Source organism: Phasianus colchicus, chromosome 2 (genome assembly GCF_987193195.1).
Source record: "Phasianus colchicus chromosome 2, bPhaCol1.hap1.1, whole genome shotgun sequence".
Lineage (NCBI taxonomy): Eukaryota > Metazoa > Chordata > Aves > Galliformes > Phasianidae > Phasianus > Phasianus colchicus.
The window spans coordinates 82,813,822-82,841,538 of record NC_143437.1 but is presented as its reverse complement, the minus strand read 5'-3'; the positions used below and the strand labels follow the sequence as shown (position 1 = coordinate 82,841,538).

Here is a 27,717-nt window from a genome sequence, read left to right as displayed (position 1 = left end):
CAATTTCTTTAACCTCCATTTATGAATTCTAGAATAAAATTCAAGACTCCCACACCAAGTATTTAAGCAAACTTCCTGTCTATGTTTCACTATTACTACTACAACAACACTCCTGCATTCCATTTCTTGTTTGGTACCTACAAACCTGAAAGCCAAAGGTTAATAAGCAGAGTAGAATCCACAGTAACCCATTCTACACGCTCCACAATGAAAATTCAGATAAATCCTGTCAGGGAGATAAATGTCTACAATTCTACTCCTTCTCAAGTTCCATACAGCAATAAAGGCCTCACTGCAGAATGCAGTTGCAGGAAATTCATACATTTCAGTCCTAAGTAACCAGGAATCTGCTTTTATTCTCAACAGGGGCCCTCAATTAGTAGCCAACCAGCCAGAAGACAATCCCACTTGGACTTTTGGGCTCTAGCTTCACAGGTCACAGCAAAAGCAAGGACTAGGTAACATGCCTAGCTGTCTACAGACCTGAATCTATTCTAGTCCCAAAGGAGCTCTAAAACACAGCTCATGCATTACACCAATGTAGTACAGAGCAATTTAGGCTAATTTTTCACAAACATTAAGCAAGAGAAACTTGACAGAAGTCTTAACTATTTTGCTATGTTACATAAATGGTTAATGGATCATAGTAGCTATCAACAGAACAAGATGGTGATATGCTAATAACTATTGAACTACCACTAGCACATTACATTATGTCAGTCTACTGACAGTGAGATAGAGTTCAAGTGCCAATACAGTTTCACAGGTGTAACTGAGAACTCAGCTAATGCAACTGAACAGAACTGCTCAGCGTTGTCTCACACTTGGAGTTCCAGGCACAAAAGAAATTTCTTAAACATAAACATTCTGTTTAAAACATTTGTTGAGATTATAATCAAGGTATAGGCTATAGAACAGAAGTGATTCAGAACTATTAACATTTGGCAGAACTAGCACCACACAGGTATAGACAGGTCTTTTTTGATCCTTAAATCAAAGATCATCACTAGTTGTTATTTCAAGCAAGTCAATCTCAGACAAAGGAGTTTTAAACTATTTTCCTAAAGAGTACTGCTGCAACCTACATAATTCTAATTAAATTATTTCTTTAAGTTTTCAGAAAGTATTAACTTACAGAAATCTAATGTAACAAGTTTCATGTTGAACACTGATAGTCAAGAAAACTATTTTTAGACTGAAATATTCATTAGCCTCAAATACTTCAATTCAAGAGGCTGCTGTATAGAGATGCCTTAACATAGATTGTAATATCTCAAGCTCTTTGCCTGCAGCATATGATATCATAGAACAGCTTTGGTTGGAAAGTACCTTAAAGATCATCCAGTTTTAAGATGAATGTCAGGTACAGGGTTGCCACCCACTACAGCAGGCTGCCCACTGCTCCAACCTAACCATGAACACTTCAGGAATAAACAAACTATATTTAAAAAGCAGACAATTTTAAGACAGGAAGGGCATTACAAGTAAGTTTAGTTCTGAGTATCCCAGTAAGTTTATTTTCTTACGCTTTTCTTTCAGTGATAAGCTGCAAATTACACACTGAGTGCTACTACGGATACACATATCATTGCCACACTAAGATGCTTCATAACAAGATGCTACAGTTAGAGTACAAATATTCATGTTAACAATTCAGATACAGGAATCCCTCTCACTGAGTGACATCAACTTAGATCAAAACTACAAGATTATCTGAAACAGAACATTTTTAATAACAATGACATAGATCTCTAATGAAGTAATTATCCACAACTAAGCTATTCTTAAACTTCAGGCTTAATAAAGCTTTTGTGGTTTCTTTGAATAATTCTTAACAGGAAAGAGAAGGTCTTCACTTGACATCTGTCTTTATAGAAAAGCTATTTACAGATCTTTAATAATACAATTTATTAAATCAATCAAGAAAACTTCTGTTCTTGTAAAAGACACTAGCCACATGAGCACAAGAACAATACAAAGTTTATTTTACTAGCAAGTTAACAGGAAATACTGCAGCACCTCTTGATACTGCACCTATACAGGAGTCTATCCTAGTCCACTAAGCTTAGATTCCTAAAGTTAAATCCCATACATAAGATTCCAATCTGCTTTAATGTTGATCTGATCCTAACCACATGCTTACCTCTTAAAACCAGTGAAAAAACTCTCCTGCTATCACCAGCTTGACTCAGATCGTTTTCAGTCCCACATTAAATAAAGCCTCTCATGCTGAGACTCCTCCATAGCAATATGCACATAAAACATTCAGATTATAGACACCCATAATTACTATGTAATGGGACTGAAGTTCACATTTTTCCTCAGTACAGTTCTTATTTGTTTCCTAAACTGAGCTGTTCAGTCTTAAACCTTCCCTTAAAGGAGTCAGTCAATAATAAGCTGTTGCTGCAAAGCAATTTAAATAATACAGGCTCTTAACTATTGCCAGGGCATTAGGATGGTACTGCTATCTAATTATTAACTTAAAAGAAAGCGTGTAACTTCTTTCTTGTAAAAGCAAAAAAGAGCTGCTGATTACAAACCAGAAATTCTACACTCCATACTGGTACCTAAAGGAGTTCTGCTTCCCTGCAACAGATTTGGATCACTGGCTATTCTGAACCCAAACTTTTGGAGAAACTTTATTAACTAGCTTAAAGCTGTAGTGCTTGGGCTGTGATTAACTTGCAGACAAGCTCACTGTTACATAGCATAGCACCAAAAGAGGGTTACGGAAGTCACTGTAGCTTACAAATCCTGCATATTTTAAAAAGGACAAGCAGAAGAGCAGAGGATAATTAGGACATCAAGAATCAAGTTCCAACTTACTTGAAATGAACAAGCCTACTTACAGACTCCAAAAACTCAGAGACTGGACACCCCTACTACAGGTACAATGTATAATAAAGTAAGCTACATTGTATAACAAAATATTGCAAAAGTTTCTATAAGTACACCTGTAGTACAAGTACATGATGAAAGAAACAGCTTTTTGTCAGAGCACTTAGTAATATTTTTAGACTTTGGTTAAGCTAGCTGAGCCTCCTCTCCATCACATTTCTTAATAGTCAATAACTTACTTTCAATTTAGAGAACACTAAAATTCTTGGAAACTTAATTCAAAGTGTTTTTCCAAACTAGAAGCAGTTCTCAAATAAGACAGCATGCAACAGAAAGTATTAACTTGTTTCCAGCTCATATTTTAGTACTCCAGTATAGATCACTAACATATATTCCATCTTCATTTTAAACTAATGCTAATAAAACCTTCATTGTACAAAGATTAATTATGTCAAGTAAAACCCTATATTTACATTATAACACTGTATATATAACACTATATTTATGGTTTTCCACAGAGCACTTCTATTTGGGAGACTGCTACCCATACTCCTAAAAAGCTCATTTGGGACATCCAGGAAAGCATTTGGTCATAAAGACAGTAAACACTAAAAGCACGTATCTTTTGTCCCCTGTTGTACATTAAGATGTCAATACAGTTGTAAACAGAAGTTGCAGCCATCATCCTCTTGAGATATGCTTATACTGCACAAGGAGGCAGAACTTAGTCTAAGAACCTCCACAACTGAGGAAAAATCATCTTAGCTTCTAGTTCCACTCTTGCATTTCAGATGCACACCACAGTATTTAATCCCTAATAAAGATATATATTGATTATAAAGGTTGAGTGCATCACAATCTACCCTTTTAACCTTGCATAGAAAAAAGTTCAATTTAGGGTTCTGTTACATCACCTGTTACTATTCAATACATAAATACTTACCCAATTAAGAGAAGAACTGCACAAACTGTGATGAATCCCAGAGTATATTTGAGTGCAATTTTAACCTGCTGTATATTAAAAAGAAAGTTATTAATGTAAAATAAATCCAAAGGGATTTATTCAGCAGGTTATTACAAAGCATAATTAACACAACAGGTGACTTAAAAGAACTGCAAAACATAACGAAGTACATTACTTGGACTTGGAACTATATTCTTGAATAGGCTTGTAACTTGAGGACCATGAACAACACTGAATCATGCTTCCATCTTAAATCTGGCCAGAAGCCAGTGAACTTGTTCAAAACAATAAACTCAGTAAACTCTTACTAGCAAGATTTCACTGTTGCTTATTATGACCACAATTATAAGCCTTCCCTCATGTTAAGATTACAAATGAATGCATTTAAAAGTGACCATGATTACTGATTAAAAGATTATTTAAGTAAACACTTGCTTTAATTTAGAAGATAACAGCTTATGGCATGCATTTGTGCTTCTTGGATTATCATCCATGGCAAAAATCTTCCATGATTACACTGACATCACCAAGTACAAGCTTAAGTTAAATTACTATCACCTACTTCCACAAAAATGCAACTATATACTCAGATTTAGTTCTACCCCAGAAGCAGCATAATCCTCTTAACCCAAAGATATTTCCAGAACTTAAGGAAAAAAATTTTATCTTTCTGGTATGTTTTTAACTTCCTTTGCCATAATGCTTTGCTATAGACAACTTACTGAGCATGTGTTGCCATCATCTTCTTCCTTCTCCTCATAATAGAAATAGACAAATGGTATCCACAGAAAGACGCAGAACAATATGATGGAGTATAAGGCTAGGAGAAAGATTTTAGTAAAAATACAAGTCAGATTGACACTTATTTACTACATAGTAACCCAAATGAAAGAATAAAGAAGCTGCTTTCTTATCATTCTAGAGCTCAATTTCAAATGTTGAAAAGTTAAATTTTAATGTCTGGCCTGTAAATTACTGCTGTTTTATTAACCCAAAGGCTTTTTACAGTTAACTCTTTAGGCTAACCATTTCAGATCAATCTTCAATGAGGCAATTAGAAAGAGACTAAAAGGAATCACTCTCCTGCATGGAGGTGATGTATGGAACTACCATGCTACAGAAGAGCTAAGAATAACAATTATATGTTCTGTCTTCTGTACTGACTTAATTTTGTGACCTCTCACCTTACAAATGAGACATACAGATCCTACAGATCTTCTAGATTCAGAGTACCCAAGTATACCAAATAACAAACAGCTTTTGGTTTGTTCACAAACCTTCACATCCATCAACAACAAAATTCAGTTCTAAATACCTGAAAGCATTCCTAGATGTTCTAGAGCAGTACGCTAAGTGCTTCAATATTGTGACTGCTTCCAGGAACTAAGTCTCTCAAATCAAAAATCTTTTTTCTTTATATAAAGTACAAGCTGAGTTTGAACTGCTGGTGTTTAGAGACTGACCTATTTAATAACTATCATGCACTTGTTTTTATTTAGTCCTCAGAAAAGAAAGAATTTGTAATACGCTTTGTTATGAAACTGTTTCCTGACATCTTTAATTGTTCCAACATCCAGTTTCCTAAGCTTTTTTTTTTTATCTTCTACAGTACATAGCAAATAACTGTTATCAACTGATACAGACAATCAGCTAAGTTAATCAGCTAAACTATTTTTGTTGAAGTCTTATTTAATTGGATATTGAAATCTGAATTGCAGTATAGTTCACCCAGTCTTCACAAGTTTTTGAGAAGCCATTCAACAACCATCTGAGCACCACACAGTATGACAGCCAAAGTCTAATTCAGTACAGAAAACACTTCTTAAAGTATTTTCAAGTACTGCTATCAACAGCATTATGTTTAGTTTTTTCAAGGACTGTCACAGGTGCTTGGCAAGTTACTTGCCAGAAAAGCAATAGTAAGACATTTTTCCAAGATTAATCTATTCCAGGCTTCCAAGCTGTGTATGTGTTACCTTTCAACTAAAACAGTAAAGTAACAAGCTTAGGCTTGAGTCAGAAGAACTTTATAAACCAGAAACCTGTACTGAACACACAGCAATTCAATTCAATTTCATGACCACGTGAATATTTAGTAGTTTGTACATCAAATAAGGGCAGCTGAATTAATATCAGATTCAACTTCTACAGTAAAGGAAGTTGAAAAACTACCAATAGTTGCTCTAAATACATCATTTCTCTAATACATTAGAAGATATAAACAGTTCATATCCATGTCATTCAAAAAAATCAAATAAGATGACAATGTATTTAATTCCTACTGAATATACATATTGATACTAGTAGTGCTAACTCCTTCAAATTCACATCCAATGGCTTACATGAAAATATACAGACATTTAAGATAACATTTGCATTCCAGAATATTTAAACCAAATTTAGATCCACGTGTAAGCAGCTCTACATAGAATATTAAAAAGCTTCTACCAGAATTGTGAAATCTAGGATGAAGTTCACATATCTAGTATTCTTTTCATTGCCAGTTTAAGCAGAGCAAATTACAGTCCAGATTAACCTAACCAAAAGTTTAAAATCACTTCAGCTTCTGTGAAGCCATAGTTAATCCAATTGAAGTTCCCACCAATGTTTCCATTTTATTACTGTAACCAGGAATTTATCAGATCAGGAAAAGAAATCCATACTGGTTTAACAACATCAAGAAAACAATACAGAAGGGTTTAGAATTGCTTTTATGCAACCTAAAGTAGAGTTCTGAAAAATGGAGATGAAGTTGGGCATAATGAAGGATAAAGCTTCCAAGATCCCAACAATCCCTCTTATGTCAAGCTGACTTTAAAGTAATTTGAGGCAAAGTACTACCATCTCCTTTTGTAAACACTTCCATCAGCTAGAAGAAACAAAATCCTTCAACTAATTGGAAGATTAATTACTAGCAATGAAATTGTATATGGCAGGTTACCTCAGTAGCTGTGACCAGCTTTAAGGACAGAACTCAGACAAATATTAAAAACGCAGCTTCTCAAAGAAGGGAACAAGACATAGCTACAGAAGAGTTAACAAATTGATTAAACTAATAAAAATTGAAAAATATAGTTAAACAAGAACATCAATGTTTATCTAGCTAGTCTCCACGTTACCCATAGAAGGATGAAGAAGCCTAATTGCAATGGCTTAGTCTCACTCTGCATCAAATTGATGCTATTCACACACAACTCCAACTCAAGCCTTACACATTCTAAGGAGTGTGCTGGCTATTAAACTACTGGAAGACTCTAATAAGCAAAATCTTACAGAAACTCATGAAGTATTGTTTCTGCAATTCTCAATACAAATTTGAGGAAAAACTGTGCTGTAACAGTCTGTACAGACTACAAAACAATGTGGTCAGGCCAACAGTACATCAAACCCAGTACCACTGTCCAATAGCAGAAACAACACAAGATACTTAGAGAAGTCATGGAAGCCTGGTGATCTTCTGCAGCTTCATTTTTCAACTCCCTAAAGAGGCATGGATACTCATTACACCTATAGGTTTTCTATTCAGAACTAGTCCATTTCAAGCAAGCAAACAACACTAAAGACAGCAAGACTGATGGTACTGATAAGCAACTACACTTGCACTTGGAGAAGTAATAAGTATTAAATGGACACTGAAGACTTATCTGCTTTTACTAGGTCATTTCCCTTACCCTCCTCCCCCAGTCTATTGAAAACTTTCCACTTTTCTCTCTCACACCTAAGAAAATGGCAAGTTTAGATTTTTCTTTGCAGTAATCAACCCCAATCTTTAGAATTACACAACATGAACTGCTTAGAATCAAAGAATGGTTTGGGGTGGAAGTGACCTTCAAGATAATCTAGTTCCAACCCCCTGCTATAGGCAGGGACACCTCCCACTAGACCAGGTTGCTCAAAGCCCCATTCAGCCTGGATGGGGCTTCTAGATTTGTCTCCTGCACTTTACAACATAATGTGGAAAAAACCATTCCTGACTCATGTATAGAATTAGCAAAAACTCCACTACAGAGCTGGGTCATGCTTCCCAGTTAAAGACTAAATACACAGTTTAATTATGTACTGTAAAAGTAAAGCTAAAAATACTACTTTGGTGTAACTATTCTTAGACAAATACTTGAAGCAGACAATGAAGCACATCAGCATCTCACATCAATAAGAAAAGAAACAATCATGAACATCTGCTTAATTACAAGAACCTCAGTGATCAGCAAATGGCAAAATACCTCTGATACAAGGAGTCATCCCAGTTCCTCTCTCCTCCATCCACCTGTCATATTAACATATCTTTGCATCTTCTCCAGTATGCTATACCTTTTGCCTTAGCTCACCACACTGACAGAAGTGATACTAATATGGCAGCGACTTCAAAATGATTCAGAAAACTGACAGACTACTTGAATGCATAGAAGAGTCTCCATCCTTGGAGATGCTCTGAATTGAGCTGGCAACTTGCATGAAACTGTGCTGCAAAAGGAGATGTTGAATTAAATGATCTCCAGAGGCCTCTTTCCAACTTCAGCACTTCTATGAATCAAAGTGATTTTCAACTAATTTCTAAACTTTGACTAGCAAAACAAGCATCCAATAGATACCAACACTGGCCCAAGCAGAGAGGTTAAAAAAAGCACACTGTTGGAAACTGGATCCCTACTGGCATGAATAGCACACTTCAAGTTCATGGCAACATCTAGCTGTAGGTGATACTTCTTGCACTACATGCTATTGACTACAAGAATAGAGCTGAGCTAATTCCAGGTGCAGATAAAGCTTTGTGCCAACTCAGTCATGAAGGTAAGAAGCCTCATGTAGCTACAATGGCTCACACTGAGGGTTCTGCAGGAAAACACTGGTAAACACATAGGCACAGACTGAGAGTTTCAGCAGTTCATAAGCCTACCTGACAAGTAGTCAGCTAAGCTGAGTAACAATCAACTTCAGCAGCAGCTTTCTATCCCACAGCCATGAGTTTAAATCTCTCATTCTTCAACTAATGCTTCACCAAAATAATTAAAGTTTGAGGCTAGTATTTGCTGGCTGCAAGTACTAATCATATACTTCTTCTGAACTCTGATACATGACCTACACATAAGGTTCAACACCCAGAATTTCTGGCCCATCACAAATTCCCTGCTGCCATGTAGCCCTTAACTTCAGTCTAAATGTTTTCTACAGGAGTTATTGGCTTTTGTAACAAATCTTGTCTGGAAACAACAACTTCAAGGTAACTTTATTTACATGCACTAGTACACTGTCAAAAAGCCATGTTGCCATAGTAACTTTACAGGACCATAACACTGAAAAGTTAGAGAGCAGTTTTGCCTCTGGTTTAAAAGCAAAATCGTTTTAAGGAAAACCCTTCATTTATCAAATAAAGCCTTAAAACTACCCACTTAAAAACACCTGAGAGGAAAACACTGAAGAAAGCTTTATATCTCCTAAAATAAAGCTTTTCCTAACACAATTATTTAATTTAGTGAAAGCAGAAAAACAGTTTTCTTTATATTACAGCACAAAGAAAACTTAAAGATTCAGTAAACTTCCTATGAGCCCAAGAGAGCAGACTGATCTGATATTTGAATTTTATTGTTCACAGTTTTAAGAGATTAGTACCTCTCATCCACTCAAAGAAGTCACTTAAGGCAAGCAACTAATTGCCTGTTGTTCTACCCACTAAAAGGGCTGTTTATTCCCTGGAAAGCTAACCTTCAAAAAAAATCAGAAGTCTTGCAGCAAACAGTCAAGCAAGCGATAAGCATTTCCTTCCCCCAACTCCCTTCTATGTGACCTTGGGGCATAACTGTCTGACTTCTTATTTCACATCTATCCACAACAGTTTTAAACCAGTATTTGTTCTCTTATCTTGTGCAGAGGTTCAACTTCTGCTTCAAAACATTTTTGCTGGGTCCTATCCAAAACTTGAAGCAGTACCACTTCTAAAAGAGAGTCACTGTATAGCCAGCACAATGACAATTCCTGTCATGAAGCCTAAGCAATCTTCAGAGCTGTGAGTTTTCTCCCGGTTTATACCATATCCATATAAAGACAACAATTAGAGCCAGATTTAGTAGTAATCTTCAAGTTATTGCAATAGTCCCTTCATAATATTTTGACTTACCCACTACTGTTCCTAGTTGCACTCACATACTGCTGAAAGAAACAAGGACTTGCAAAATATACTAGGTAAAAGAAATCACAATATACTTGAGAAGCTTGGGAAGATTTCACACAGAGTACCCAAAATAAGTACAGTTCCCTCAGATCCCTTGGAAACTACAGTAGGCTCAAGAACCATATATGATCAGAAGTCTCCTCCATCACGCAAACCATCTGCTTTTCCAGATGGCAGCATATACTGGTGCACCACATAAGACAAATGCTACTAATATGCTAAAAACAGTATTTTATGCACTTCCACTGAGAATGCGAGTTAGAATTTATTTCAAAAAACCTAAAGATGTGTGTTCCTTCCCAAATATACTCATATCTAACAGAAGATTTGTTAAAGCATTTCTTAAGCAAGACTGCCAAGACAAATCAGTTAAAAAAACAAGCTAACTTTCACAAATATCAGGTGTTCATCACAATACTTGTTTGAAGCTGGACAAATCAAGAAGTTTAGGAGTGCCAATACTGTAAAACTATTTATTTTGACAATCCTGGTTCTCAAACAACATCCCTATGAGTGGGGCTTTTTTTTGTTTGATATCACTACACAGCATTTGTCTTGTACAGCTAGCCAGTTCTGCACAGCATTTAGCATGCCTTCTGCTAAAATTAGACTATGAAAACATATAGCTGTGTTTGACTTCTACCTACTGCTTCCTGGAAGTCCAGATATTTAAGTCAATGATGGAATATCAAAAACTTGCACTAAAAAATTACTTTGGGTAAATTTTCAGTGGATTTTTAAATTTATGAACCACTGTACAATAATTATTGCATACTTGAGAAAGTACTATCCATTAACAAATAGAAAGGAAAACCCAAAAGTCTGACCTATAATGTAAAACCTACTCAGATAATGCAGTAGCATTTAGTAGACAGTCCTGAACACACCACAGATATCAGACACTTAACACAAGTAGGTCAAGAGGTCTGTCTCACAGGAAGATGGAGATGTCATCCCCTCACGATTCAGAATGCTTTAGCAAACACTACTGAACACCAGGCTGATTCCAATAGTCAGGCTTCACTTACTACAAGAACAGCAACAGAACAACTCTAAAGTTACTGTGAATTGTTTCAGCCTGATTCCTAGGGTACAGAGGAAAGAGCCATTATGTGGTTTCCAACTATAAACCTTTCTGAAAACAGTTTCCCTTCCAAACACAAGCTGACATGCTGTTTTATAGCATCTGCCAACCTCTGATCATTCTTCAATCACATAAGTACTGGCAGACCCTTTCCACTGCTGCTGATTTTATGAGAAATAATACACTAAGCCACTACAGCATTGAAGCAATCAGTGAACTGTTTTCCTAAGCTAGGCTTTTAGATTCACTTCAAAATAGAGGCATTTCAAAAGCCCAATTCAAAGTTACCTCATTCTTCTTTCTAGCGATACACAACAACTCTACTTTCATAGAAATAATCAAGCCAAGCAATCTATCAGCTGGGTATGAAAAAGGCAGCTATCAGTTCTGTAACAAAAAAAGCTTCTCTAAATTTAGTGATAGGTTTCTCTGTAAGTTGCAATTCAGGCAGTGAAACAGTCCTTGATATCCATCAGCAGTTAAACCACAGTCTCCAAGTTCTTGCTACAATTAGAGGTGACAGAGTACAGTCAGTTGGTAGGCATAAGACACTGCCCTACAGTTTAAATTACAAGGGCAGTAGAGCTATAAGAAGGACAGAAGATCTATATAGCTAGCTAGTAGTACACTTCCTGGAGGGAGAACTACTGGTATTCACATGCATAATAGTAGGACTAGGTACAAAGGAAGATTTCTGTCTGGTCATCTCTTTATTTTAAAAGATGTCAAGACCAAGTACTATTAAAAGATATGAGAAAAAAGGAATTGTGTCACAGGAGTTGTTTAAGTTTATCCTTCTCAGTTTTCATTTTACTCTATTGCACAGCAGGGGATTTGACCAACAGACAAGAGAATCATTAGGTTATGTTTTTATGCAGGAATGATGCTATCTTCTGAGAAGTTACTACTTCAGAGTAGTTGTATTGCTAAAAATGCAGCAATTCCTCAAATTAAAAAGTCATTCAAGAAAAATATTTAAAACATCTTTAAATCTCTACCACCATCTGGAGGATATACTATGAAATAAAACATTAGTCCTGTAGAACTTCAAGGAGACTTGTGCAAGTAGACCAAAAATCAAAGGCTACAAGGTTCTTGCGACTTCGTCTTGAATATCTGGCTTTAATGAGTGTAAGTTTATTTCATTTGCATTTAAAATAAGTTATTTGTTAATGTCAGATATGAATTACAAGTAATCACCTGCTTAAGCAGGTACTGTGCTTCCTGCATTGCAGTTTCAAAAAAGGCAATTTCCCAGACATCCTGAACTAGAGTGTTTGAGAATGTCCTAAGAACATTGCTTTTATCTTCATTAAGATACAAAGGATATTAGAACCTGTAGTCACTATTGAATAAAACTAAAACCTAAAAGACACATCAAATCAGGTTTTTAGTCTTAGTAGCACTTCAAATAGAAGGCAAAAATAAGCTTTCTTCATAAAAGTAATTAAAATCAACTTAGTTTGATTTAACTAGCATACAAGCCAACATATAAAATTTAAGTTCTTGAACAAGAAAGTTTAAAAAGTATCCTTTTTAAACTCTTTTAGTGGAAAGTTTACCTGTCTTCTAAGTATCTGCTGCAGAAGCAATACAGAGCATGGGAGAACAATGCTAGCTGAAATCCTAATAGAAAGCAAGTAATGGCAGTTACAAAACTATGAAAATCAAATACTATGTTTATATTTATAAAACAATTTAGCTATCTGTTTTGAAGTGAAAAAGCTCATGTGAACTTTTATAAGCACAAGTTCACATTTGCATAATTTTCATCCAAGCTTCAGATTGATATATTCTTTAAGTTACTCAGTAATAAAAATAAACTGAAAGTAACCAGTCTGTTATCAATCAGAAATCTATCACTGATTTCAGGCATTTGTGGCCTGAAAAGAGCTCCCCAGTCCTCCAAGCCAGGATTAATACCTTTGTTAGCCTAAACTATTTTATGGAAATTCATCCACCAGTTTTACAAATCTATACAGACAGACCACAGAGGAGTTAAAAAATTCACACGAGCAGTCATTAAACAAACCCTCAGCAATGTAACAGGAGTAGGAAGCATACAGAAAGTGATTCTACTGTTCTACAGTGAAAAAAGTTTTCTTCCACAAAGTTTCTACTCAGCTCAGTGAAAGCCACAGGAGTTTCTTATAACTTCTACTTTTAGGTTTCACTAAGCATGAAATTACCGATTCTAGTTTGTGTGATACCTCCATCAGGCAATACATATTCTGTTACTTAAGAAGAAATCTATTTTGAATCAATTATTTTCTGATGTAAAAAAAAAAGTAGTCAAGATAGCCAACCTATAGCCTTCCAAGTATTTGAATAATATAAACAAACAATTATCCTTCCTTTGAATGTGCATCATTGACCAAGGTAGTCATTTTACAGAGAAATGCTTATGACAGTTGAAGTAACTCAAATATCTTTACTGGTAAGAAAAGCTTTTCCTGAGGAAAACTAAAAGCACTGATTTAAAACTACACAAGTTTAGTTAACATGTACTTCATAACATTTTCACTTAACCTTTTGCTTCAGTGTTGCTTAGGATTACCATCTTTGAAGTAGTCTGTATACACTAATTTAGAATAGCTCTTTGTTTTGCATATGGTAGTTTCTGACTCTGAATATGTACAACAGTATCACTAGCTATAGTTGCACTAACAGAACACCTGATGCAAGTTTCACACTGCTGCATATAAATTATATGCATGAAAATTATACAAAAGCCAAGGCTTCCCCTAAATGGATCTCTGAATACACAAATACACAATACATATCAACAACAGATTACAAAACAGAAGCCATTAGTCTCTTCCTGGATAGGTCTTAAGTATGTCTGCATTTTTAGAGGGGCTCTCAAATGCAAAATCTTCACTGAAACAGTCTAAATGTAAGGGTACTGTGTAACCAAATACAAATAATTCAGTATGACTCCTAATAGTCTTAAGTGAAGTTACGAAGCTTTTAAATGATGGATCCTATTAACTGTAGAGGAAGAACATTATAAATACTTACTATAGTATCCATAAAGTACAGTGTCTTCAATCTGTCTTGAAACATTAGCATCAGCCCAGTCCTAGTAATAAAGAATAAAAGCATTTAACATCAAGTAAAAAGAGTACTTTTTTAAATGGTCTTTTAACAGAACTAAAACCCACACTTATATCAAATGCCTGAAGAGAAGAAAGAATTAGGCACTGTATAATCAATTAATGTACAGATATTATAATTATGAAATATACCAGAGAGTTTGGTTAAGCAGTTATTATACCGAAACAGAATAGACAGAATGCTTACCCATGTCCTGGGCTCGCTATAAAACTCCAGAGGAGGGGATCTCCAGAAGAGATCCTTCCCCCTGGCAGTCAACTCTTAAATGGGTCTAGGAGAAGTTCCACCCCTTCCAGCAGCACAGGTGAATTGGCTTCACCTGTGCCAACAGGGCCGACTCACTGCTCACCTCAGGTGATGAATCAGAAGTTCAGGCCATGATTCAGCAGTTCCCATACAGGCACCCAGTTGGTCAATTTTAATCACTGAAATTTAAGTTGAACTAATTCACTAATAAATCTGATTAAGAATGTGCTGCATGTCAGGGGACAGACACTACAAGCACCCCACCTGCCCAACTGAAAATACAGTTATTCTCAGTTCTAGCCTCTTTCTGCACTGCTAGAATATTACAGCAGACACTGGGAGTGTTGCAATCAAATCAGTGACAAGCTCATTTTGAAGTTATTTCCTTTCAATAAAAAGGTCTCACACTACTAAGACTGGGAACTGCTAAAAAACAGCCCCAAAATCCCACATGGGGCTGACATTGACAGTAGAGGCATCACAGTTTAGAAACATCTTTCCAGAAAGAGGTTATGCAGTCCAGGTGTTTTCTAGAGGCAAGTCAAGAAGGACAGAGTGACATTTACATAGCATTTACTTTGTTAGGAATTCAAATTAGGAAGAACAGGTTGATTTTGTAGTGATAGCTTTAAGGTATCAAAACTATTGTTTCAAGCAGATATTAGTAGACTTCTGACTACATCTATAGTACTACAGTTTCTGCTCCTACTGTATTTAATTAACAACGCTACAAAAGAATCATGCATTTAAGAAAACAAGAAATCAACTTTTTACAGCTTGACAGTAATAAGAAAGGGGAACAATTCTAAACCAAGAGAGGCAAGATTTAGGTTAGATTTTAGAAGGAAATTCTTTACTCAGAGGGCAGTGAGGCCCTGGCACAGCTGCCTGGAGAGCAGTGGATGCCCCATACCTGGAGGTGCTCAAGGCCAGGTTGGGGGGGGGCCCATGGGCAGCTGAGCTGGTAGGAGGCAACCCTGCCCACAGCAGGGGACTGGAACTAGATGGCCTTTTGAGCTCCCTTCCAACCCAAGTGAAGATTGAGATTGAAATGTAATCTTAATACAAGACTTGAATTCTATAAACACTGAAGTAATCTTCAAAAAACCTGATCAGGAACTGTTAAATTCCTACATATAGTTTTTTTTCAGATTGAGAAATTCAAGTCTTCTCAGTAAATATAAAAACACACGTACTAATACAATACATATGTAATACAGAAGAGAGCATGCTGCTTAAGATTGCAAAAGGTAAGTCTAAAGTCAACATTTACTTTATCAGTTCTCTAAGTAGTGGATAAATCCCCACACAACGTGGATTTGATGACATACCATACACATTACAGATGACAGCCTGTTATCTCAAGAAATCAGCACCACCTTTGTGTTAACATATTAAGATCCCCTGTAAATCACCTGACACTGAACATTTAAAGTTAAATGATTAACCAATGGGATTTTAGTAAAAAATTTATGTATACTTTTCCTAATCAGCAAAAAGCATGAAAAATATTTTCTCAGAAGGGATAGATGTAACACTGCCAAATGTCAAGAGCTTGTTACATACACAATAAGCCCAGTCCTTGGAGGCTGTCCCTAACAGCATTTCAGTAAAAAAAATTCTAGCCATTTGTTTGATCATTAAAGAATTTGACAGCAATGACTTGAGAATATTCACACAGAATATGAATGTGTTTAATTTGCTAAGTGTTAAGAAGAAAATGTGCTGCTTTAATTATGCCTCAGGGAAAAGCAGTAACATGTGGCACTCTTACCTTCAAATGGATCTTAGAATAAGAGCGAGCTTTTTTATATGAGATTCAAAGCTGACATCAGAAAAGACCAAGAAAACCTTTTAGTCCTGTCATTGCTCAAGTGGCCCAGCCACTTTACAAAGAGAGCTATTAACTGAAGTTAATAGTAGGACTTCACTGCTAAAAACCGAAACAATTCCTCTCCTAACTTCAGAAAAGAATTACTAAGATTGATAAAGATGTAGAACATTAAAACAATTATTTTCAATTTTGTTGCTTGAATTAAGTTGTGTACCAGACCACAGTAATAGACTAGGAAGCATACATTAGAGCATAGCAAAATAGAGATGCCATCTCACATTAGGATAGGTAAAGATACAAAAATTTCCTTCACCACAACATATAAATGCACTTGAGTTTCAACTCTGCACAAGAAAAGTCTGCAATGCAAGCCAGCTTATACATACAGCATAGCTATTACATTAACTTCCATTCAGCTGCTGAAGCTCTACTTAAAATTCCACAAAAACTAAGGAAGTAAGAATTCTTATTCTCAGCAGAAAGTTATCCATATGCACACCTCATCAGCAATTCAGAAGCAGTAACAACTTCCTCTGAGACATCTCAAAAGCTAAGGACAGCAGCCATCCTTGTCAGAAGGCATGCTGCTACCTAGTGAGCAGAGCTTTGACACTATTAGCAAAAGCACTAGTATTTGTCAAATTGACAAAGGGATGAGCACACAGAGGACTCAGCTGAGAACAAACTTATCAGGAGAGCCTCTAGGTCCAGCCCGTTTTCTCCTCTATCCATTATGGCCCACATTTACAAAATACACACCAAATGCATCAGAATCACAACAGACTAAGGTGAGATATCACTATTGCCTTCAGAAGCAGTTTAAGATGAAAACATGACAAGTTCCCTTAGGATCTGCTGAATTTACACATTCTACACTGTTCTGCTGTACTTCATTCTGTTCCTTATATTTAACAATACATCATAGCACCTTTAAAGCATCTGTAAGATGAAGAACCAAACTCTAAGTATGTGCAATAGGTATGATGGCCTAAATTAAGCTACAATTCTTAATTACTCCTTAACTGAAGCCACGCTGAAGAACCTAGAAATTTTAAAAGTCAAAAACATTTGAAGTAAACAAATTAGTAAAAGATTGCCATGTAAATAGAATTTTGAAAATGCTGTTCCAGTTTACCTAAACACTAAAACAAAAAGCATTTGAGAGAGCTTTTATTAATTATAATCACAAACATTTAGTAAAAAACATTTGCTTCCCTTACTAGTATGAATCAGAGGCATCTCCCTTGCTCCCCCAACAGCTGTGTTCAGTTAGTGTCTGATGTTAATATATTCAACTACAACAGTACTACTCAACCACAACAGCTAACTTCCCCAAACAAAAAGAGTACAAGCTGAGAGAATGGCTTTCAATTTCATTTTGTCGCTCTTAAAGGAGACATTTCTACTGTCGCTGCTGGACTCTGCAAGAATTTCACAAGTACCCCAGTGAAGATTGTTCCACTCTCAACAAGTGTATCTCAACAGAGCTTAATGTGGCACAAGATCACAGGTTTCACTATGTGATGTTTCATCGTAGGCAGATGAAGCTGACATTCTACTCAGTAGTCTCACCCAAAGCTTAGACAGCAACAGGAAGACAATACCAAAGGCTGTAATGCAAGTCATAGCACGGCTAGATGGAAAAAAAAAACAAACAGCATCTAGATCATAGATCTTCTAGTGTGTTACCACAAGAAGTGAGACAAAGCCACAGTTTTGAAAGAAGTATCATTAGAAACAAGCACATCTCAGCCATATCTGCTACCATGAATAGCAACTTTGGACAGTAACTTATTTCAGAAGTAATTCCTACTCAGGACAGGAAGCTTTATCTCAGCTAACTCTTTTAAAATAAAAAAGCTTGGAATCACAAGATGGGTTTGTCTTCTGTTTCTTTGTATGGTTTCTTTTTTTTCTTACTTTGTTTTTAATAGCTACATGATTTTCCCAAAAGGCAAAAAAAGTATTTAACAGAATGGTCTGAAAAGGATCTACCGTAAAATAGATAGGACTTCACTAAGGAGATAACTGAACTTTTAACAGCTCAGGATGATAAGCAAGGTTTGTGAAGTATTCAATCTAAGCTAACTGAAAGCTCATTTCTGAATGCCTTTAATTTCACTCAGCAGCAAGAACATGAATGTACATTTCAAGAATAACAGTTATCTCCCCCCACCTTGTACAGCTTCAGCAATAGAATAAAAAAGCATATCAGTGATAACATCTAAGTAGTCCTACTGCTGTAGGAAAGCACTTTAAATATTTGAGTTGTAAATTACATAACATGAGGTCTTGCATGCCCAACTGCAATTCTCAAGTCTTCAAACTGGGGTACAGTTCTCTGCTCCTACATGCTTGCTAGCGAAACAAACAACCTTTCAGAACAGATCAGTTCTAACTGTATGTATTTACAGTCTGTTGCTCAAGATACAATACTGTCAAAGAGAACAGCCAAACTCTTCAAGAGCCATTTTTGGTAAATACAACTCAAACATAGTTCACAGGGCAATTCCCAAGTTTCTCTGGCCAGTACTAGAATCAAAAACCTGTTTTCCTGCTTGGCAACACTATGAATACACATAAAAGTAATTGCTGCTTCCAGAAAAGGCATTAGGTGTTTGTTTTTAGACTCAATCTCTGTAGGTTCTTTCTAGGCAACTGTTCTGTTCAGTGTATTCCAGCATATACAGGAATAATCACAACTAAATGCATGCACTAGTACTTTCTTGCAAAAGGACTACATGGTTACTGTGCAGAACTTCTAGTACCAAAACTGCTCAGCTATCTTGCTACGAGGGTATAAAAACAATAATTGCAAATAAAATACACTAAGACATACAGTAAGACGCCTTCTCCTACAAACACACTCCCCCTTAAGGGGCTTTCCAGTTTCCCCTGGAAAGACTAGCTTAATAAGCTCTACAAACAAAGAATCTCATACTCAACATTTCAGCTAGAATAAGACTTATACAGATCCATTATGTTAATATTTCAGTATCAAAATAAAATAATTCTTGCAAAAAACAACTGAAATTTGGGCTGCTAATAAGCAAATCAGTTTTTAAATAATGAGGGGTATGAGTCCTATTTTACAGCATCCCATTATAATGTACTAAAAAGAAATATTTACGAAATGTGTACAGGCTAAGAGTAGCATACATCCCTCTTTTGAGGAAAAAAAAAGGAATAAGTACTTAGAAGCACGTAGCATTTGGCAAGTCTTACAGAAAGTCACATGAAGTAATAACAGTTAAATCCAGATCAAGTAATAAACAGAGGAGAGTGTGGTATTTCCAGTGCTAGTACCCAGAAAGCACAGCACCAGCACTAGTAGAGGTCTTGTTTACTTGATATGCCCAAGTGTTTAAAAGAAATGTTCTTAACGCACGAGAGCTGCTTCTTTCAAAGAAACAACTGACATCTTCAAAAGCACATACCTTAAATGTACCATTTTGATTTTTCATATACGAAACCAAGAAGATGTCCACTGGTAGTAGTGCTGATGAAATTAGAGCAACTGCCAATGCAAAGATAGCTGTTATGGTAGAAATCACTTCACTTTCTCGCCGACTCTGATACTTGCGCACATAAACCCAGGAGAAAATCAGAATAGCCTGAAAAACACAGTGGAAGATAGTTATGACTAGCATACAAGGACATCAGAGTGCAGCTACTAAAGTCAGACCCTTTATCAGGACTAAAGAACCTCTCCTATGAAAACTGGCTGAGGGAGCTGGGCTTATTTAGTCTGAAGAACAGAACACTCCATAGAGATCACACTGAAGCCTTCCAGTATTTCAAAGGAGAATATAAACAATAATGAAATTAATTTTTTACATGGATAGACAGTGATAGGCCGAGGAGGAATGGCTTCAAACTAAAGTTGGGAAGATTTAGATAAAGTGTCAGAGAGAAGTTTTTTGTTTCTTTGAGGACAGTGAGGCATTGGCACAGCTGCCCAGAGAGCTGTGGGTTCTCCATCCCTAGAGGCACTTGAGGACAGGTTAGATGGGGCCCTGGGCAGCTGAGCTGCCAGGAGGCAGCCCTGCCCACAGCAGGGAATTGGAACTAGCTGATATTTGAGGTTCCTTCCAAGTCAAATAATTCTACACTCCTACACTTCTAGAATCAGGATGCTCATTTGTCTGAGCATCAGCAACAGATTCATTACAGCAATTCACTCTTTTTACCTCACCACCACCAAGCAGTTCCTGTTATACAGGCAGGAGAACTGGATAGCCACACGCCCTCACCTCTGGACTCTGCTTTGACTTACAGCGTTACAACATCGCCTTTATCAGGAACACCCCGAGACAGCAACAGCTCTGCGAGGCAGAGGCACGGCCGGGAGGCAGCAGGACGGGATGAGGAGCAGGCAGCCGGGCCAAACCGGGGCGAACGCGGGAGAAGAAGGGGAGGCCCCCGGGAATAGGAGTGAGAAGAAAGTTTAAGAGAACTCGGAGGGCTGCTGCTCACGCAAGGAAGGGGAAAGGGGGAAAGCCTGTCCCAATGGAAGGCGGGAAAGAAAAAAGAAGGAGATGCTGAAATGTCGCAGGGTCTGAGTGGGGGCAGCTGCAGGTCTAGCCGAAGAGAAACGGGCCGAGAGAGCCCCGCTCACCAGCAGCGCGAGGCCGAAGAGGCACCATCCCGTCAGCAGCTCAGAGGTGGCCGCCGCCATCTTCGCTTCCGTCAGCAGCAGTCAGCCCGCCTCCGGGGGCGGGGCCTTTAAAGAGGCTCCGTAACGTCACCATGGGGACCGGCGGGGGCCGGGCGGGCGGTAGGTTGGTGTTCTGCGGGGCGGGGCGGGGCGACCTACGGGGCACCTGAGCGGGGTGAGACCCAAAGGTATTGAGTAAATTCGATGTTTGAATCAAAATAAAAACAGTCCTTAAAATGGAATCATACAATATCCCGAATTGGAAGGGGCCCACAAAGATCACCGAGTCCAACCCCCGGCCCCACACAACACCACCCAAAATCAAACCCTGTGTCTGAGAGCGCTGTGCAAATACTCCATCAACTCCGGCAGCTCGGGGCCGTGCCCACTGCCCTGGGCAGCCTGTGCCATGCCAACCCACCCTCTGGTTCAGAGCCTGTCCCCAGCCCCCAGCTGTCCCTCCCCTGACACAGCTCCATGCCTTTCCCTCGGGCCCTGCCGCTGTCACACACAGCAGAGCTCAGCTGCCATCAGGCCTCCCCTCAGCTCCTCTGCTCTGGGCTGAGCAAACCCAGGGACCTCAGTGCTCCTTATCCACCTTGCCTTCTAGACCCTCACCAGCCCTCCTTTGGACACTCTCCACTAGTTTTATGTCCTTCTTATTCGGTGCCACACAAAACCGCACACAGTGAGTGCTGATCTGGTGCCAAGAGCGGTTGTGAGAGCTTCAAAAACTGCCTTGTGCCTTTACTAATCCACACGCTCTCACCTCTGGACTCTGCTTTGACTTACAGCGTTTATTGTGAGAACTGTGGGACGGTAACGTGCAGTGGCACCCATAAACTGTTTCTATGAGGTATTCTTAGGTGACCCGGTGGTGTCATAGCTTTCTTATGAAGTGGCTGACATTTTTGCTGGGCTCCAGTTTTCTATGAGAGGGGTGTGACGGTGCTCACAAACTATGCATTGAGTGGTTGGAGCAGGGGTTGAGGTGAACTTGTAGTTTTGCGAGAAAGGACCTGTGACTGGAGGGACCAGAGAACTGGAAGCTTCCCCCAGAGCAATGGACATGTGCTGCATTTCTGTTTGCTGTCAGGCCAGCATGGAAGGTACTAATGTGACAGCATTCATGAATCAAGTAGTAATGGGATTGAGATTATTCCATGTCTGAACACGCAAGACATTCACTGTATGGACAACTGGGCTCGTTTGCTTCGATTCTGACCGCTTTCTTTCTAATTCAGTTCATTTGTCCATCTATCACAGAATCACAGAATGGCCAGGGTTGGAAGGACCTCAAGGATCATGAAGCTCCAACCCCCCTGCCACATGCAGGGCCACCAACCTCCTCATTTAATGCTAGACCAGGCTGCCCAGGGCCCCATCCAATCTGGCCTTGAACACCCCCAGCAATGGGGCATCCACAACCTCCCTGGGCAGCTTGTTCCAGTACCTCACCACTCTCTCTGTAAAGAACTTCCCCCTGACGTCCAAACTAAGTCTCCCCTCCCTCAACTTAAAACCATTTCCCCTTGTCCTGCAGTTATCAACCCTTTCAAAGAGTTGATTCCCCTCCCCTCTGTAGGCTCCCTTTAGGTATTGAAAGGCTGCAATGAGGTCACCCTGCAGCCTTCTTTTCTTCAGTCTGAACAAGCCCAGCTCCCTCAGCCTGTCCTCATAGGGGAGGTGCTCCAGTCCCCTTACAAAGTATTGTTGCAACAATATCCGAATGTGAACATGTAGGGCAGTAACTAGAATGGTTAACAGTACATATAATATCTGTGTGCTACAATTAAATGAGTAAAAAGGTGAAATAAAGTGGCAGCAGGAGGACTCTGTCTGCTAAAAATGTCAAGTCAATGGGCTTCAACTGCTTGTTACATTCCTACCTTTTTTAGAAGGTTATACTGCTGGTATAAATCTCATACCTCTTCTTCACTCTTGTTGATCAATGGCTGTCAGGAGCTTAGCTGAGATTCTTTAAGAGGAGAGGTCAGTCTGCTTCCTCACTTTGTACAGTGTAATTCTAAAAACGCAGTATAATTCTGTGATCTATGTGCACACAGCTTTTGTCCATTAAAGCTGGTCAAAGAATATGCCCAGGATCATTAGCTGTAGGAGTTTTCTAATGGGGTTTTAAATAGATGGAGGATGCTTGCCAATCTGTCTAGATTCCCTTATCAGTCCCATCCTTTTTCCTCTGTCTTGTTCATCCTTTTTTTTCTTTTACCTGAGGCAGTGGAGTCTTACTTAGCACATCTCCCAGTGAAAAGAATCAATGCTCCTGAAGATGGCCTTCCCACGCTTTCTCCAGCCAAACTCCTAAAGTTCTCAGTATAGTGTTTATCATTCCACTCTAATGTTCCCTCGAGATAGAGGAAATGTTGAAGGCTAAGTCTGTTCCATTCTTGGCAGCTTGAGCAGGTGTGTTGAGGAGTGAAAGCCATTATCTTTGTTTTGGAAGTCCTGTGTTTTAAGCATACATGCTGTTGTGCACACTAGCTAGGTGAAACTAGTTATATGCTTGATCCAGCAGTACTGACCAGATCAAAGGGATGGGCAAACAGGAAAGTCAGTGAGGACAAATGCCTGCACCTGAAAAGAAAATACCCTGTGCAACAATCCAAGCTGGCTAGAGATCAGTTTTGCTGGGAAGACCGAGAGCCAGAGTGTCCCCAGTGGCAGAGAATATTCTCAGCATCCTGGTCTGCACCAACAGAGGGTGCAGAGTAGACCTGAGGGATTAATCTCTTTTTCCTTGGGCACTTGTTAGACCCCACGTAGAGTACTGTGTCTGATTTTAGGTTTTTAGTACAGGAAAGACATTGATAAGCTATTGTGAATTCAGAAGGGTCTCCAAGGATCACAGAATCACAGAATTGCAGGGGTTGGAAGAGACCTCCAGAGATCATCGAGTTCAACCCCCCTGCCAAAGGAAGCTGAGTCTGGATCGTTTGCCTTGTGAGAAGATACCACAGAGGAGCTGGGCTTATTCAAGCTGGGAAAGAGGTAGTTTTGATGTGACTGGACATCAGTCTGCCAGCTCCTACAGAAAAGTAACTGAAAAGATGGAGACAGCACTTCACCATGATGCATGTTGGGGGAAGGAGTCAGCAGTCATAAACTGAAACAAGAGTGTCAGGCTTTTAGTGACTTAATCCATGATGATACCATGATAATGTTCATTGAAAATACATATCAGAACTCAGGAGTTCTCTGTAGTGTCTATTGAAAGACTTCAGAAAGATTTCCACTGAGTCAATACACAAGTCATGGGTAGCGTATGTTCCTTTCTTTTTTGTTTTTATTTGTTTTTTAACAGAGATTCTTCAGGATTAAGGGAATTAAAAGCAAAAAGGCATTTCCTTTCTCTGTGTGCATATGGTCAGTATGCACATGGTCTGAATGTGGCAGAAGCAGAGCACAAAGCAGCCCTACAGGTACTATTAGATTAAATGTCTCTTCAGTCCTTGCTGTTATGAATGCTGTATGATGTGCTCATAGACGGTTTTCAAAAAATACCTAGCTAACACCACATAAGCTTCCTTTTTTCAGCAAATAACACTGAAATTCCTGACTTGTGAATAATTGAAATATTTCTAATTTAAAGAAATAGGAGTTTATGGGAAGTAGCATTTCAGTCCTTGTTCCTTTTCAGCTATGAAAACACCTAGAAGGAAAACATCACCTTGGATAATGCCTTTCTGTCTATTTAATATTAAATGATAAATATGTTGTGTACGTACTATTATATATGTATTTAATATATATTACTAATTATTTGTATCTATTATCTCCAACACAGAATATTTTTTCCCTGGATATCATTACTATTAAATATGTATGTTATAATTCAAAACTAGACTAGGCCACATGAAGAATTAAAAACTTAAAGAACAGCATTAAAAATAAACTATTCCCAAATGGGAAAGAAAGTAATCTGCCTTTGGGGTATATAAAGATTTTATGAGTTTTATAGTGCTGCATACCTTTATCAATAAAATATTGAAATAGTGAACATCAGAGACCCATAACTAGTTAGAATTAAGACTGTTGTAAAAAAGAAAATGCTTTAGGTTTCCATCCTACCACGCAACGTCGTGTTTTAACCAAAGTGGTTACATAAATATTTAACACATTTTAGTAAATAAGCCAAAAAAGCAACTTTAGTATGATCAAAAAAATCTTTTCTAATGTGGTTAATTTAAACAGTTAAGAGTGTGTGTAATTCCTTAACAAACAGTAATATATATATATTTCTCACTAGTAGAAAATGTAATTTGTCTTCACTAACCTATTATTAATTAGGTAACAGAACAGGCTTTCAAGGATTCCGTGAAAATGGTTTCATATGTCTATGCATCAAATGATTAAATCTGTAGTTACTGAGTGTGTTGTTGTATAGTACGGAATATCCTTCTAATTGGTTTGTGTCAGGGTCCTGTAAGTGGACATCAGAGGGAAATTCTTTACAGAGAGAGTGGTGAGGTACTGGAACAGGCTGCCCAGAGGGGTTGTGGATGCCCCGTCCCTGGAGGTGTTTAAGGCCGGATTAGATGGGGCCCTGGGCAGCCTGGTCTAGCATTAGGTGGGAAGGTTGGTGGCCCTGCATGTGGCAGGGGGGTTTGAGATTCATGATCCTTGAGGTCCCTTCCAACCCTGGCAATTCTGTGATTCTGTGATTCTGTGAAGTGTTCTCACTCAGTTTCTTGCCCATTCCTGACTTATTTACTGTCAGAACAATGAGACAGGGAAGACCTTGTTTCTATGTAATCTGTTCAGAAACAACTAAAATATCAGCATGTTATCAAAGCTGTTTGGTTTGATAACCTAACTGTTAGCAAATGACATCTTCAGTCAACTCACCGTATGACATCTTCAGTCAACTCTGTTTCAGCCAAAACCAGTACTAGGGGATCCTTCATGGCTGTATTTGCACAGAGCTTTGTAAGAGGCTGCTCATGGATACATCTTAGGAGTAATTTTGGAAAGTTCATAATGCCCATTGACAGGACAATTCTGGGAGGATGTCTTGGCATTTTCTCTTTTGCAGCTGTTTTAGATTGCTTGCAGCACAGCTGCTTTTTGTAGAGCCTCAAGTCCACCTACATTTTACTTCAGAAGGCTGTGCATCATCTTTATCTCTATACCTCTTTGCTGTCTGGGGTATTGATAGTGTACTTCTGTATACACTGTACTTTATAAGTCTGTGAGTTTTGTCTCACAGACTTAACTAGAGTTTTACAATCTTCTAAGTAGTTCACAGGATTCAAAACCCAAATGAGGATAGGAAATCAAAGTTATTGATCATTGTGATTTCAGTTGCACTCCTGTTTCTTGGATTATTAATGACAAGAAAACAGAATGTGGCTTGTTTTTTCTTGCACATCATTATTTTGCTAAATGCGAGTTTGAAGATCCTAACTAAAAAAGGGGACACATTCATTTATTCTCACTGAACTTTGACAAAGATTAAACTGTCCAGGAAAGAATACTACCTTTCTCCTTTACTGATTTCTGCCCTTAGTTTGCACGTTCAGCAATGTAGGTAAAGATATTCCTAAGGCTATGCTGAGGCAGGTGTCAGAAAAAAAACCAAAAAATTTAATTGCACTGATATGTCATGGACTTGTTTTGCCAGTGGACAAGGTCAGCATGAAGGTCGCAGACACCAAGTTAACAAAGTGTGTTCATCTTTACTTAAGTTTAAAGCAATGAGATAATAAATGAAATGATACAGCAAGAGTAATGCAGAGCGAGGCAAGGCAAAAGCAATGCACCTTACCATTACTACATGAGGATAGCAATAGTGATTAATAAAGATACACGATTGTGTGGGAACTATTAGAGTCACAGCCTGAAACACTGATTGAGCACCTGGGGAAAAGACCCAGTCAGCCCTGGGAGCACAGGTGAAGACAATTCACCTGTGTGACTGGAAGGGGTGGAGCCTGGCTGCACCTCTCTTAAACCTCATTTAAGGGCTGACTGCCACTGAGAAGGATCTTTCTGGAGATCTGTGCTTTGGGGAGTTTTCTCCTATAAGTGTAGTTCTTTGGAGTCAGTTGAGTAGTCCTTTTTCCTTCTTTTATAGTATCTTTTTTTTCCATTGGTCTCTCTGTCACTAAACCTCTTGCCTCATCTTTCCATCGTGTTGATCTTTCTGATTGTTGTCATCATCAGTTGCACTAATACTTTGCCATTATCTAGATCTACAGTCACTGGAGAGCCTTGATTGCAGTGACAATTTAGAGAGCCTTTCCTGGCAACTGGGAGGTCTTATGAGCGAATGCACTGTATAAGTAAGGTCCCCAACTTTGCTACAAGGGAATCTATCTTCTATGTTGTTGAATAAATAAGTTTATCTGATAATTAGGTAGAAACATCTGGTTTCATTCTGCCTTTGGGTTTCACCTTAAGCCTGGCCAGAACACAAGGAGAAACCAGGTAGCTGGATTGTACATTCTCATAAGGCTTTAAGCTATGTCTCTTGCTAATGAGATCTTTTGTCCAAGATGCATATATTACTAATGATCAGACACTTATGGTATATAATGCTGGGTTGGGAGATTCATCTAGAGGTCAACCTTGGTTTGAGGCCTACTGTTTAGGCCTTAGTACTTCAGGACTGAAAAGAAGCAACCATGGAATAAAACTCTGTTAGATGTGTTCATTGTGAAGACTAATTAAGAAACTAATTAACAAGAGAATTATTACCATGAGTTGAGTAATCTGAGAGGAAACAGTTGGTTGCTGATGCAGAGGAAACAACTCCACTACATACAAATAGGAGACCAGATGTAAT

At 38.2% G+C, this 27,717-nt stretch overlaps 2 protein-coding genes across 4 annotated transcripts in view; one reads left to right on the top strand and one right to left on the bottom strand.

The window, feature by feature from the left end:
• LMBRD1 (LMBR1 domain containing 1) overlaps positions 1-20,989 on the bottom strand; it is a 66,144-nt gene extending 45,155 nt beyond the window's left edge. Inside the window, exons 1-5 of one of the 2 annotated variants that reach the window (XM_031611364.2) lie at positions 20,874-20,989; positions 19,693-19,869; positions 14,080-14,140; positions 4,528-4,625; positions 3,785-3,852 (exon numbers count right to left, since the gene is read on the bottom strand). In XM_031611364.2, the coding sequence (XP_031467224.1) occupies positions 3,785-3,852; positions 4,528-4,625; positions 14,080-14,140; positions 19,693-19,869; positions 20,874-20,933 (464 nt within the window). In that variant the 5' untranslated portion in view covers positions 20,934-20,989. The remainder of the gene's footprint in view (positions 1-3,784; positions 3,853-4,527; positions 4,626-14,079; positions 14,141-19,692; positions 19,870-20,873) is intronic. The other variant, XM_031611365.2, reaches the window with a different exon arrangement.
• COL19A1 (collagen type XIX alpha 1 chain) overlaps positions 20,970-27,717 on the top strand; it is a 212,231-nt gene continuing 205,483 nt past the window's right edge. Inside the window, exon 1 of one of the 2 annotated variants that reach the window (XM_090136199.1) lies at positions 20,970-21,032. The gene's annotated coding sequence lies outside the window, so the exon portion shown is untranslated. The other variant, XM_090136198.1, reaches the window with a different exon arrangement.